This window comes from Lepidochelys kempii, chromosome 10 (assembly GCF_965140265.1).
Source record: "Lepidochelys kempii isolate rLepKem1 chromosome 10, rLepKem1.hap2, whole genome shotgun sequence".
NCBI classification, from domain to species: Eukaryota; Metazoa; Chordata; order Testudines; family Cheloniidae; genus Lepidochelys; species Lepidochelys kempii.
The window spans coordinates 15,242,181-15,255,867 of record NC_133265.1 but is presented as its reverse complement, the minus strand read 5'-3'; the positions used below and the strand labels follow the sequence as shown (position 1 = coordinate 15,255,867).

Genomic DNA, 13,687 nt, shown 5'->3' with positions numbered 1-13,687 from the left:
GCAGCGATGCGCAGGGGGCGGCGGGGAGCGAAGCCGTTTGCAGGCGGCGGCGGCCGGAACTGAACTTCGGCAGCTTCCGTCGTGCGCTGGGTGCCCATGCGCCGCGCCCGGCTGCGGGCTCAGGCTGGAGGCGACAAAGGAGGGACTCGCGCGAGCCGGGGGCCGGGGCGGGCAGGTCGGGGCGGGGGCGGGCCGCGGCGGCGGCAGCAGCAGCCCGGGGGACAGACCAGACGCGGGGGAGGTAGGGCTCGGCCGGGGACTAGGCCCGGGGGGGGGGGGGGGGCGTGGTGCCGGGGTAGAGCCTGGGGCCGAGCAGTCACGTCCCGCAGAGGCCCTGTCGTGAGGGGGGTGGGGAGGCCCGGCCCGGCCGGCCTGTGTGAGGGGGAGGGGATCTGGCGCGGAGGGGAGACGACACCCTGCCCTAATGGTAGGGGGCAGGGGTCTGTCGCGGGGGGGAGAGTCCCTGCCTTGCTGGGGGGCAGGGATCTGGCAGTGGGGAGGCCCTACCCTGGTGGGGGGCAGGGATCTGAGGAGTGGGCGGTCCTAGCCCTGGTGGGGCTGTGGGATCTGAGGGAGGGTCAGGAGCTCAGGCCTGAAGGGTTAGGCAGATGGCACAGATGTCAAGGACTTGGACCTGAGAGGAAATGGGGCTTGGTAGAAGGAGCTGGATGCAATATCGCCTTTGTGCATGTTTTTAAAATCCGTAACAGGATTCACACAATTACAGGGCCAGAGCACTGGCTGGCATGGGGTCAGCATAGATGGAGTCCAATCAAAGAGAAAGTGCCCCCCTCAGTCAGGAGAGAGCCACCGAGACAGAGAAGGTAAGGGTAGAGAGAGGAGCTGAGACTTCTAGGTTGTATTTCCAGTGCTGTCATGAGCTTCCTCCCCCTTTGGGCAAATCAGAGAGCCTCTCTCTTCCCCTGGGGGCTCCCTTATCTGTAAAATGGGTAGACCAATTGTCACAAAACTTTACAGGAGTTTTGTGACATTTAATCAATATTTGCAAATATATTAAGATGAAAGACGCTGTAAAAGTGAGGTGTATTTTTATTGAAATGTAGATTGATCTGAAAGCTAAACCAAATTAAGATGTCAGATGTGACAGAAAGTAAGCATGGATTGTGAAATGAGTTCAGCAGTAAAGCTCTGTGACAGACAATGAAAACTAAAACCAACTGAAACTACTGCTTTCAAGTTTTATTACATATTGGAAACTCAGATCATGTTTGTGGAAAAGCTTGCTTCAGGTACTCTGAAACCTTGTTGAGAGATACTTAAAAGGACATTATCAACTTGAAATCTAGTCACGTTAAAGAATGCTGTTAAAAGAAGTTTATGTTGTGCTCCCACCTCTGAGTTCCCTTGCTAGTTTTTGTCTTTTCCACTGTATTTTCCTAATCTTTTAAAATGTTTCTCTCCCCTGTTGCCATTTGATAGATCCACACAAACAAGAGGGAAAACTGACTATATGCAATTCTGTAAAAGACTCAGTAACAATTTTTATCTGATTTTTTTTTCAGTTAGTTAGATGTTATGAGTTGTGGTTATAGGCTTAAATACATGTAAACAAATATGATTTTTAAATTAATGGTGCTCCTTTAAAATCATATGTCATAGGAATAAATCTGGATGAAGGTGTATCCACCAATAAGTAGTCCTACTTACAATGTTTTTTGTTTTTGTAGGTGGGCTGATTCCCCTCCTCCCCGCCCCCAGTTTTTTAATAAACTCTAATCTGGTCCAGAAGAAAAATGGCCTTTGTTTCGACACAAGGGCCCACTGTGGTTGACCAAACCACTTTGATGAAGAAATACCTGCAGTTTGTGGCTGCTCTAACAGATATTAATACACGTAAGTTTATTTTCCATTTATTAAGGAAATGTAATTCTTCTTTACTCATTTGCTTCAAGGAGTTCTGTAATATTGTCTACTGAGTTGGTTGGTAAACTTGCAGGGGGTTCGCTTTGCATTTTCTTTGATCCTTGATGTTTGAAGAAGCAAAATGATGAGCATTATTTACTTGAGCCTTAGAGAGAAGTGTGTGAGTGTGAAGTGTGAGTATGAAATTGTGTGATTGTGAGAAATGAGTACCTTACAACTGGGCAATGATAGCTAAACTGATAAGATCTGATTGCTTCTTTCACCTGTGAATGTTAATGGTATTTGTCTGGCTTTTTTTGCATATTTAATTATTCACTTGAATTTGCGATTTTTCAGCTGATGAAACAAAATTGAAAATGATGCAAGAAGTCAGTGAGAATTTTGAGGTAATTATAAAATTAGCGTACTTCTTGAATGATTTAAATGCAATATTTCTTGTTCTTGGTGTGTATGCAATCTGGATTTCTGGTCTTGTTTTGTTTGTTGTTTACTTAGATTCAAACATATACTAATTATTAACAGCCATTACTCATTGGTTTTGTGTTTAAGAAAAACCTTATTTCATTTTTAGAATGCATTACATGTCTCACTTGAAATTTATTAGCAGAGTTATTAGAGAATTGTAGGTTGTGTCCCTCCTGGGGTCCCCCCCCAAATAATTGTTTAAATAGAAAATCTTTGTTCAGTAAGTAAGTTTGATTAGTTTCTTTATTCAAAAATGTATTTGAATTTTACCTCTCCAGTGTTCACTGCGTAACCTGATAACTTTGTCTGTGGAATTGTTTCTTTAACTGAGTTCAGGTGTACATTTAGCTCTTTTGAAGTTTCGGGCTGTGTGGCTTTTTTGTATTGAGATATGCAATAGTTTAGAGGTGAGGATGAGTTGTCAAGTGGGGATTCCTTCCTTGAGGATTGCAATGAAGTGGAGGTGACAGCATTGACCCTTTTCAATTCCTGGAGGGCCACAGGATTCAGCTGGGCAGGAGAAAATAGTTTAGACATATTATTAAGAGGTACCAGGTAGAAATATTAGATGCTAGGTTTTGGGGGAGGGATAGCTCAGTGGTTTGAGCATTGGCCTGGTAAACCCAGGGTTGTGAGTTTTATCCTTGAGGGGGCCATTTAGGGATCTGGGGCAAGAATTGGGGATTGGTCCTGCTTTGAGCAGGGGGTTGGACAAGATGATTTCCTGAGGTCCCTTCCAACCCTGATATTCTATGATTGTTTGTTCAAGAAATGACACCATTACATTACACTAAAATCTGAATGGAATTCCCCCATTCTTATGTGTTGGGTTTTATTTAGAAGTACTGAATTCTAGGTACATTAGCCAAATAGAATTTAATCTGGGGCATTCGGGCAAGAATATCCACATTAATGAAAAATGCCACATGATGTTTAATGACCAGTGCTGAGGACCTCTGTTCTATGTCTTACACAAAGGTACATCCTACAGAATGGTAATCTCTGACATTGCTGTTGAATGAACTGCTGCACCACTTCCTGTTGCCCCGGGTTATCCATGGAGATCTCTCATCCAAGTACTGATGTGACCTAACGCTGCTTAAACTAGGGGCACACAACTCAAGCTAATATAGCTCCACCATAGAGAAGATAGTGTTAAATACAAAGTCAAATATTGAAAGAATGTAGGCAATACTTCTTTACCTGAATACATATATTTTTTTTTGCCTACGCAACTCTGTTGACATCTGTGGCAGTCTTTCATATCAGTCCCCATCCTCTGTTTTTGAGCTTGTCTCTCCTGAGTTGCTCCAGTGTCTGCCTCTGCTGCTACTCATCTCTTTTTGTGCAGTAGTGGGAGTCTGACATTGACTAGATTCTTGACAGCTTTGCCCTAAAAGGCCCTGAAGAGCAATTCTGAAATTGACCAGAGTCCTGTTAATTTCACTTTTCTGCTTCTTAGTGAAGATAGGTGGGAAGAAGTCTTTATAAAGCAGGAGCGAGACCTGTGGCTGTGTGGTAGCTTTTGCTTCTTGCACTGGTTGGTGCGGGCCAGAAAGCATCATGGATTTCATGCCTGTTAGAGGTGTTGAAGGGTGTCTTCTCTTCTCTGATCTCTTCAGTGTGCTGGGGGGAGCAGGGTTAGCCTGCACTCTCCCAGTTCTTCTGTAGGGCTGGGGAGTGAGAAACATAACCAGAAGGAGAGTTTGGTCAAAAAGGGAGAGACCGTAGGACAGAGGAGAAGAAGAGGTACCGGATGGGCAACTCCTTTCTTGGTTTTGGAAGGGAGCAGGGATAGGCCTGCAGTTCCTGCTTCTGCTGCTGAGTCTTGGCTGATAAGTGCCCTTTTAATTTTAACAAGTTTTAAACTGTTTCTCTGCAGTCCTCCTATTGTATCTACCTGCAGTCTTACACTTGCATTGTAAGCTCTTTGGGGCAGAGACTGTCTTTACACATATTGGGATCTTCCTGGTTTATGACTGGGGTCTCTAAGCTCTACCACAAATCAAATAATAAAATTGGTTGTATAACTTGCGCTCTCTCTCTCTCTCTCTGTGTGTGTGTGTGTGTGTGTGTGTGTGTGTAAAGGAGGGATGTGAATAAACAATTGACTTATTTAACTATAATAAAATATTGCATTCTTATTCATGCCTAACCTAAATATTTGTGTTAGAGGCATTCTGGTGTACTTTTGAAGTTTACCTAATACTATTGTTTTGTTGAATATAGCTAAGAGTTTCCAAGTAACTATTAGGATGGGTAAACTAGGCTTCTGAATTAAGTGCAGCACTTATAAATGGAGGCAGCTTGCTCCTCTGATACTGTTCCCAACTTCATAGCAAACAAAACAGAAGCATGAGATCAGTCCTCACAATAAAAAGAAGTAGAAATGTTTAATTCTAACTTTTGTGGTACATATGCCTGTATAAATAACTGTAATCTTTACTTAGTTGTGGGTGAGAAGGCTTGAATGTCATTGAACAAGTGAGTTCACTACATCCAGGAATTTAGTCAGCCCTTTCATTTGAAATGGTAACATTTACAGTATTTGAGCAGTTTTTCTAAATGTGAGTAAGGTGTTAGCCTTCCCTTTCTGGGGTATTTTTTCCTGTGTTCAATTTTATTCATTTTTAATGTCAGTTTTAACTTCCTTTCTGTCAGAGGATGGTTGATTGCTAATACTTTAAAGATTTGGGCTTTTTTTAAAAAAAAAAAAAAAAAGCTTTTTCAGTGGTTCTATATTTTGATGGCAGTCTGTGTAGCATGTGTATTACAAGTAACTTGGTTAAATTACACTTGAAATGAGAATATTCCTCCTCTGCTCAAAGAAAGTATTTTTTTCTTTTAATAACTAGAATGTAACATCATCCCCTCAGTATTCTACATTCCTGGAACACATCATCCCTCGATTTCTCACCTTTCTGCAGGATGGAGAGGTGCAGTTTCTTCAGGAAAAACCAGCACAGGTACTCTGTACAAAGCAACAGTTATCTTTTTGTGCAGTTTGAATTTACCAATTCAGAAATGTGTGAGATTAGAGAGAGTGCTGAGTGAGCAAATCTGTTTTTGAATATGTTTTTTATATATGTACACAAAGAGGCAGAATTGAAAAAGTCTGTGCTCCTCTCAGTAAGATACTTGTTAAATAAAGTTGGCTATTCTGTTTTTCAAACATGTACTTTAATACCCTCTCTTCTATCACTTAAAAGTAGTGTACATGTTACAGTTGGCTCTATTACTGAGAGGTGATCACAACTAAGTTTGCATTTCAGAGTTAAAGGCAAAAGTTGAAGCTTTACTGTCAAATAGTTACCAGAATATTTTTATCATTCTTTTAATTTAAATTGCAGCTTAAGAATGCAAATTAAATTTGTGCCATGCTTTATAGCCAAATAGTTGAACATTAGAAGAAATTACTATGTATACTTATATAGGCATTTAATCTATTTGAAGAAAAAAGTTTGTTTTTTTAAAAAAGCATGTTATTTGTCATTTTAGTGAATTAACACATTAAATATTTGACTTGAACAAGAAATCTTTTTTTTAAATGATTAAGGATTGTCCTTTCAAAGTTTTGCTTATTTAAGTTCTAATGGATATCTTTGTTCATTTTGTTTTCCAGCAATTGCGTAAACTAGTTCTTGAAATAATTCATAGAATACCAACAAATGAACATCTTCGTCCGCATACCAAAAATGTCTTGTCTGTGATGTTTAGATTTCTAGAGGTATTTTTATTTATTTCACTTTGTTAAAACTATGCTTCAGATTTGGAGAAAGATTTCTCTTTCTCCTCCTCCCCAAAAATATTAGGGTAGAATTCTGACTACACTGATGCTTGGGGTTAGATAATCTTTAGAGTCACTTTGGGATGGTGTTGTTCTATTGTTGCATTGTTTGAGCTGCTGGGACAGGAGGGGAGGGGCAGTTGATTAGTCTTCACTGTATGATGTTGGTTTGAGATGTAACATATCTGGGTTCTATTTTACCCTTATGTAGACTCTTGAAATGTTTGTTAGGATTTTACTGAGACACAGAACTGTTCTTGATAGCTTACTCAAGGTAAGATGTCATGAAAGAACATTTTTTCTAGACTAGCTCATTACATAAGTAAAGAGGAGAGGGCCAGTGGCCCATTTTAAATCCTTCAGATTCTTTCTTGCATAGAATTTAAATTATTGATAAGTGAGGCCCAGTGTAACCTGCTCTGTGTGAAAGGATCACTGTTCCTGTAAGGAGCCCTACTGACTTTGGTTAATCAATGGGGCTTTGCAAAGGGATCTGCTGAAGTAGAGCAGGTTGCAGGATTGAGGCCTGATCTTGCCAAATATACAGACTCAGTATTTCCATTGACATTTTAATGGGATAACCATAGACACAGATTGCAAGACTGGGCTCTGATAAGTAACCTGTCAAAAATGAGATGTTTTCCTTGTGGCAGTTTATCTTAGGCAGAAACTTTCTAGGTTGCCAAGATTAAATTAGAGCTATATAATATATATTTAATGAAGTTGTTTAAGAATACAACAATGGGCTAATTAAACAAATGTTTTCCAGACAGAGAATGAAGAAAATGTACTTATTTGTTTGAGAATAATTATTGAACTACACAAACAGTTCCGGCCACCAATCACCCAAGAAGTGAGTTGTATTTTATTATGTGATGTTGAAGAGTTACTCTACTTGATCTATTTCTGGCATATTTAATTGATGAATATGCCAGAAATATTCGTGCACTGCGCTCAGTGTTTTATAGGCATTAATATGCTGTGGGTATCCTGCATTTTAAAAATTCTCCTGAGAGTTAATGCTGTAGACAAGGATTGATCCAGGGTTTACAGGCTCAATGGTTTTACTCTGGAGCAGCATCAGTTTTGCTCCTTATGAGCCATCTGCCTAGATTTATTGCAGTGGAGTAACAACCTGCTGTTCTAACCAAATATGCAACTGACTAGCTGTGTCAGTTTCACTCTGATGATATTATTTCTGCTAGAATTCTGTGTGCGGAAACTGTGGTACCAGCATGACCTTGGGGAAAAGTCAGAAGGAAAATAAATACATAGAAAGGAGGTGGCAGTCCAAAACATTCCATATGAAAGATAAGGATTGAAAGGCAGAACAACATGGGATGGGGGACCAGAAGATTCTGGATGAGTGGGGGAAGGTGGAGGACCAACATTTCAGGATATGGAGGTGGACCACCAAAAAGAGGGAATCCATGAGAGGAGAAGAAAAATTGGGGGTATTTTGTTCTGAGAGAGGGGAAGAAAACCAGAATAGGAGCAAGAAGAAAGTCTGCAATCTATGTAAGTTCTTATACTGTACTCTGTTACTAGGGTTATGAGTATCTTACAAGAACTAGAAAACCAAAACTGTAGTATCTCTTCTTCCCGCATCCCACTATTGAGAGGATTTAATGGTTTTGGAATAATGTACTGGTGGTGTATCTGTGTTTGAATTATTATTGTGAGTGTCTTTCTACTGCTTTTCAAGTTTAATGTTGACAGTAAACTGGCTTAGTAGTCAAAAGAAACTCTCCAAAAGTATCTCCTCTATCCATTTTAAATTTTTGAGGATTCACCCGCATACTTAAGTGAAATTTAATCTGTTGACAGTAAGTAATTTGACAAAAGATTCTTGAGTACATTTTCCCCCCACACCCCAGTATTGATACAAGGATCTTAAAGTAATGAAATTGATTCCTCCTTCTTCTGCCTCATTCTCTAGTAAACTTAATGTTCTTTTCTTCCTAGATTCATCATTTTTTGGACTTTGTGAAACAGATTTACAAGGAACTTCCAAAAGTAGTGGTAAGTCTTATTCCCTGTGATTACACTGTGTCTGAAAGTGGTACTTCTTGTTTTAATTTGTGCTAATTATAAAATGACTTTTTTAAATTTAGTGACATGTAACTAATGCTGTTTAAAGAAAATAAACTATATAACAAATATTACATTTTAAAAAGGGAGAAATTAGCAGACTTCTATTGAGTTCTTACATTCTGATTAACCTCCATTTTAGAACACAATCTAACTAGCGTTAGAAAGTGAAGTCACTATTAGTTTGGTCAGGGATTCTTCATTTTTTTGACTTAGAGCCTAATTCTAGACTCAAACACACAAAGTATATTTTGAAGAAATCAGCTGCTATGCCTCGGACAATACCTAGTGTTTGGAGGCATGCATTTGTAAGTGCGCCCTGACTCAAATATCTGATTTGAGCCTTTTCTTAACTGCTTAATAACTAGAGTTGAACGTAGAGAGACTACTATTTCAATCAATAGTGAGTAAAATGAGAGTATTAGTACTCTGTAGTTTAATCTTATGTTCAAGACTTAGTGTGATAAACACTTCGCTAGTAATAGGAAGTGTGAAACCTGTTTTTGGCATGTTCAATCACACAGTATTTTGATATTTGCCATCATGAAATAGATTGGTTTTTGTCGCTTTCAGTGTGTTGTAAGTCAGCCTTTCCACTAACATAGGAAGAGAGCAGCATCCGTGATGTGGGGTCTTAGAGATACTGCAGCTCAGGCATGGACTCCACAGATGCAGTTGCAGTAATGCTAGGCCCTATAACCCTATTAGTGGCCCTGTGTTTTAATAACATTGTTTAATCTACAGAATTTCAGCTTCTTTAAGTCTATGTCCACAAAGATCCCACTGTAGGTGTGAGTGCTTCGTGTGCGTGAGACTGGAATCTTCTAGACATCTGTTTCGTTCGGAGCTGCCCATGTGTCCTGTACGCTCTTATGCCACCTACAATAAGGGTATAAAAATGGAGCAACCCCATCCATCACTCGCTTACTGGCCAAGGTACTGAGTTGATGCACAATGTCTTTCTGCTTCCCTATAGCTCTTGGGGATAGGATTAGGGTTTTATAGTTAGTTTTGTGCCCCACCCCCTGCAGCCCCTGTAACTTTTTTCTTGTTTCATTTAAGCTGGTTGACTAACTCCTCTACCTCCTCCGAAAGACTCCTTGTTTTCTTTCCAAGTCTCAGGTCTGATAGCTGAGATCTGCCCTGCCTGCGAGACAGCTATGCCAATGAATGATACACATATAAAGTGCCTTTTTTGTTTAGGGGAATCTCCTACCTCAAACAACTATATTATTTATAACCCTCTTTTTGAAAACACACAAGGAACGTGATGACTGCTTGGTGCTGTTTTTGCTGGAAAAGATAAGATTTTGACTGTGAGATTCCTGCCCGAGAGCAGTCTGCTTCTGCTTATGAACTTGTTTCAGCTTGTGCTTTGGCTACAAAAGATGCAACTTGGGGGGCTAAGAGGTCTTTTGATTCTGGGAGTCCCTGAAACATTGAGCCTTCTATTTGCTCTTAAGTAAAAGAGAAATGATGTGAACAGGATTTCAGGCTTTTTGAAGAATCACAGTACCAATGTGACTTTGAAAAAGCAGAGATCTCTGGAGGCAGCTTGGCACCAATCTGTATCGCTGGTACTGGCCAAGAGGAAGGGTAAAAGTCTGCTTCTGAGTTGCCTAAGGCTATTCCTTCAAACTCGCATTGGTGCCATGATTCTGTGAAACCCTATTCTTTTGATGCAGGGTTGCAGCATATGTCTTTATTGATCAGGACTGTTTCTTAAGTACATTTGGCATTGGTGTACTGTATGCCACCAAATCACTGCATTGTGATAAGAAGATATCTGCCGAGGCAGCTGCACTGGAACCATTGGTCACAGTATCATTGACATCGGTACTACCTCCTCTTTCTTCCCAGGCTATTTTTAAATCTTCTGCAGATCTAGCTATCACCCTGGAACTGGAATCCCCTTTGCTGAATCTCTCTCTTTATCTGTGATATCTAAACCTCTGCTTGGAGTCCAGAGTACCGAAGATGAACCTGTCTGCATTGATCATCTATGGTAGTAGTGTCTACCTTTCATACCAAGGGGTTCTGAGTTTGTTTCTACACTGTTAAATATCTGCACCTCCTTTAGAAGGATTCTGCTTATCTTCATAAGGCAGAAGATGTTGGCAGCAGATGTTGTTCTCCTAGGAGATCTTCTCATTTCTCAGAGTGGTTCCTGAGAGAAACCTTTAAAAGGAGTCACGGATCTCATGCTTCTGTCATGTTCCTTGGTTCCCATCTCTTTGGCACCATATGCCTTTACCTTCTGGGACGCAGTGGCCTTAATGTTCTGTGTGGAGTCCTCAGCCATTCCCTGCTCTGTGCCATATACAGCTGCATCAAGATCTAGAATAAGGTTGTCGTCTTCCTAAAAAGCCACCCCTCCACAACAAAACAACCCCAAACAAACCCACACCCCATCTCAGTCATTGCTCCAAGAGCTTCTTCGTGGTTCTAAACAGAAACTGTATAGTGATGAGGAAGACCTCCTCAAGGAATATGAGGACCAATCTGGTCATATCGGCTTTGTTGCCTGATGAAGGTGTGACACCATCTACTACGTCAAAAATAGACCATTTTAAGGCCATGCAAGATAGAGATGTAAATATCTGTAAAAAGTTAATTGTTTAAATGATTAAAATTGTTTAATCGGTTAACTGATTAAAGGGAGAGGAGCCCAGGGCTGGGGGTCAGCCAGTCGGCCGGCCCGGGGCTGTGGATTAATGGTTAGGGTTGGTTAACCAGTAACACTAATACTTACCAGTTAACGGTTTAGTATTTTACATCACTAGTTCAAGATCTCCTTAGAAGAGTAGTGGACACTTGAGAGTTTCTGCTTGAGATCATTTTAAGAGAGCTCTCCTAAATTATTTGACATTTCCCAGGGTTGCTTAGCCGTCTCTATTAATAAAGACATTCTCAAGATAGCCAAGGGTCTGTGGCAGCCTGCACTTTCTAAAACAGCCACATCCAAGAGGGCTGACATAGATGCCCTGCTAGATAATCATCGAGATCAGGAGATGCATCACACCAGGTCACTAGGGATGTTCACACAGTTCTACAGTTGTTTTCCAGACAAGGCCTTAACATCAGTTGAGACATGTTTGATTTCACCCCTACTGAATCCACAACATTTATATGGGTGGTGCTGGACTTCACATTGGCAATAGCATACATTCCTAAACAAAGACTTCTTTTCACGAGTCACCTCATTTCATACCTTCGATCTCATCTGAGAACGTCAGTAAGATTCTGCCTCAGTTTACTGGGTCATATGGCAGCTTTACTTATGTGACTCCATAAGTCCTCTAGTCTTTTCAGAGTTGGTTAAGAACAGTTTATGAGCCAGTCAGATACAACATGGACTTGCCTCTAGGAGTGCGACCAAAAGTGCTAACATCTCTGCTTTGGTGGATAGACCCTTAAAAATCTGCCAGGGAATTATGTTTCATACACCACCCCCTTAAACTCTTGTGATGGATGCATTCAAACGATGCTGGGGTGCGCATGTGGACTTCCTCCGAATACAAGGCAAGTGATCCTAAGCAGAGCCTGTTACACATAAATGTACTGGAGCTGAGGGCCATTCATCTAGCCTGGAAGGCATTTCTGCTTCTCCTTCTGGGCACCACCACTCAAAGCTGTTGCATTGTCCATCAAGATATTTGTTGTATGAAGAGTCCAGCGGGAGTGAGATCATGCCACTTCTGTCAGGAAGTGATACATCTATGAGAATGCTGCATCCTACATAAGATCATCCTAGTAGCTCTCCGTCTGTCAGGTACCCAGAAGTATTTGGCAGATCATCTAAGCAGAAAGAGCTCTGTCACGATTCACATGTGAGTGGGAGCTGAAAGACTGTTCTAAATCAAGTGTTGCTAAATAGAGAGTTCCCTGTTTGTTGGACCTGTTTGCTACCAGTGTGAACACAAAGTCTTCAATGTTCTCTTCCCAAAGAGGAGTGAGTTCAGGATCTATGGTAGTTGTATTTCTGATTTGGTGGGAGAAGAACCTGCTAAAGTGTTTCTCTATTTCATTAATTCCCAAAGTCCTTAGAAAGATATATCAGGACAAAGCCCAGGTGGGAATGATAGCTCCAGCCTGGGTGGATCAGTTCTGGTATTCTGACATGATACATCTATCAATCGGGCCACTTCTGCTACTAAACCTCCCAGATGTCATTCTGCAGAAACAAGGCCTGGTGCTGCACACCGACCTGGCGTCTCTACATGTGACCAGCTGACTAAGGTCTTTAGATAGTGGCTGTACAAGAGCTTTTGATCCAGAGCAAAAAGGCCTCTGAGAAGTGTGTTTCAAGCTAAAAAGTTGTTTCTTGTTGTGGTCCATTGAGACACATTCAGCCCTTCTATTCCAGCTCTTTTGGACTATTTGCCTTTGAAACACTTGGGACTGTAGATTAACTCTGAGTCATGCGACCACTTTATCAGCATATCACCCATCTGTTGAGGGTCATTAAAAAGTGGTTTCAGATTTTCGTATAAAGCAGTTTATACACTTAACTGTAGTTTTTCCTAAATACCCTGTACAGGAAAGTCAGGAGAACCTCCACACACTTATAACTCTGTAGTATAGACCAGGTCTGCCTACCGAAGTTGCCTTACATCTACCTAATTATGTCAGTGTCTACGCTACAGCCTTGCTCCGCCGATGTAAGTGCCATACTACAGCGACATAACTCCACCTTCACGAGAGGCTTAAGTTGGTGGTGTTAGGGCGACGCAGTGTCTGTGTAGACACTGCATTACATACATGGGCTGTTGGCTGTCTTGTCAGTTTCATGGTAGGAGAGCTGGGTGGCTGTACCCCATTCCTGGCTGGGAACCTTGGCTGTCTTGTAAATTTCAGGGCTCCTTCCTGGAGCCCTGAAATGGACAAGGCTGCCTGGCTCCTGGCAGGGAGTGGGCTGGGAGGAGAAGCTGGGTCAGCTGGACCCTGCTCCCCAGGGGTGAGGAGCCCCAGGCGGCTTCCCCACCACTCCGGGCGGGGAATGGGGAGCAGACAGGGGAGGCAGCCAGCTGGGGCTCAGTTCCCCACACTACCGCTCCTAGATCAGTGCAAGCGTTCCTAGTGTAAGTCAATATAATATAGGTCAGCTTCGTTTCTAGTGTAGACGTACCATTAGATAGTCTTAGGGCTGTGTCCTTTTATCTTTCCAGAACAAAGCCATTTCTGAAATCATCCAGACTTTTTGTGGCTTTTGGTGATAAGTCTACAGTGCAGGTTGTTTTCTCTGAAAGACTCTTAAGTGGGTTACAGTCTGCATTTAGATTTCCTATACATTAAACAAACAACCTCTTTCTTCTCAAGGTAGAAGTGCTCCACTAGTTCTCAGTCAACTTCTGTTTCTTGTTTCAGGGGAGACTATTTCTGAGATTTATAAGATTGCTAAATGTATGCACAGAACTCCAATTAGCTGTCATTGCTCCTTTGTGGCAGTTTCAAGATCAG

At 41.5% G+C, this 13,687-nt stretch overlaps 1 protein-coding gene across 20 annotated transcripts in view; it reads left to right on the top strand.

The window, feature by feature from the left end:
* The window catches only part of TRRAP (transformation/transcription domain associated protein), a 154,730-nt gene that overhangs the window by 404 nt on the left and 140,639 nt on the right, over window positions 1-13,687 (top strand). For 7 of the 20 annotated variants that reach the window (XM_073362121.1, XM_073362117.1, XM_073362116.1 and 4 more), the window contains exons 1-7: window positions 501-1,250; window positions 1,689-1,854; window positions 2,221-2,270; window positions 5,205-5,315; window positions 5,972-6,076; window positions 6,906-6,989; window positions 8,102-8,158. In XM_073362121.1, the coding sequence (XP_073218222.1) occupies window positions 1,755-1,854; window positions 2,221-2,270; window positions 5,205-5,315; window positions 5,972-6,076; window positions 6,906-6,989; window positions 8,102-8,158 (507 nt within the window). In that variant the 5' untranslated portion in view covers window positions 501-1,250; window positions 1,689-1,754. Of the gene's footprint in view, window positions 1-5; window positions 176-210; window positions 242-499; window positions 1,251-1,688; window positions 1,855-2,220; window positions 2,271-5,204; window positions 5,316-5,971; window positions 6,077-6,905; window positions 6,990-8,101; window positions 8,159-13,687 lie in introns of those variants that run through there. The other 13 variants (XM_073362125.1, XM_073362120.1, XM_073362115.1 and 10 more) reach the window with 8 other exon arrangements.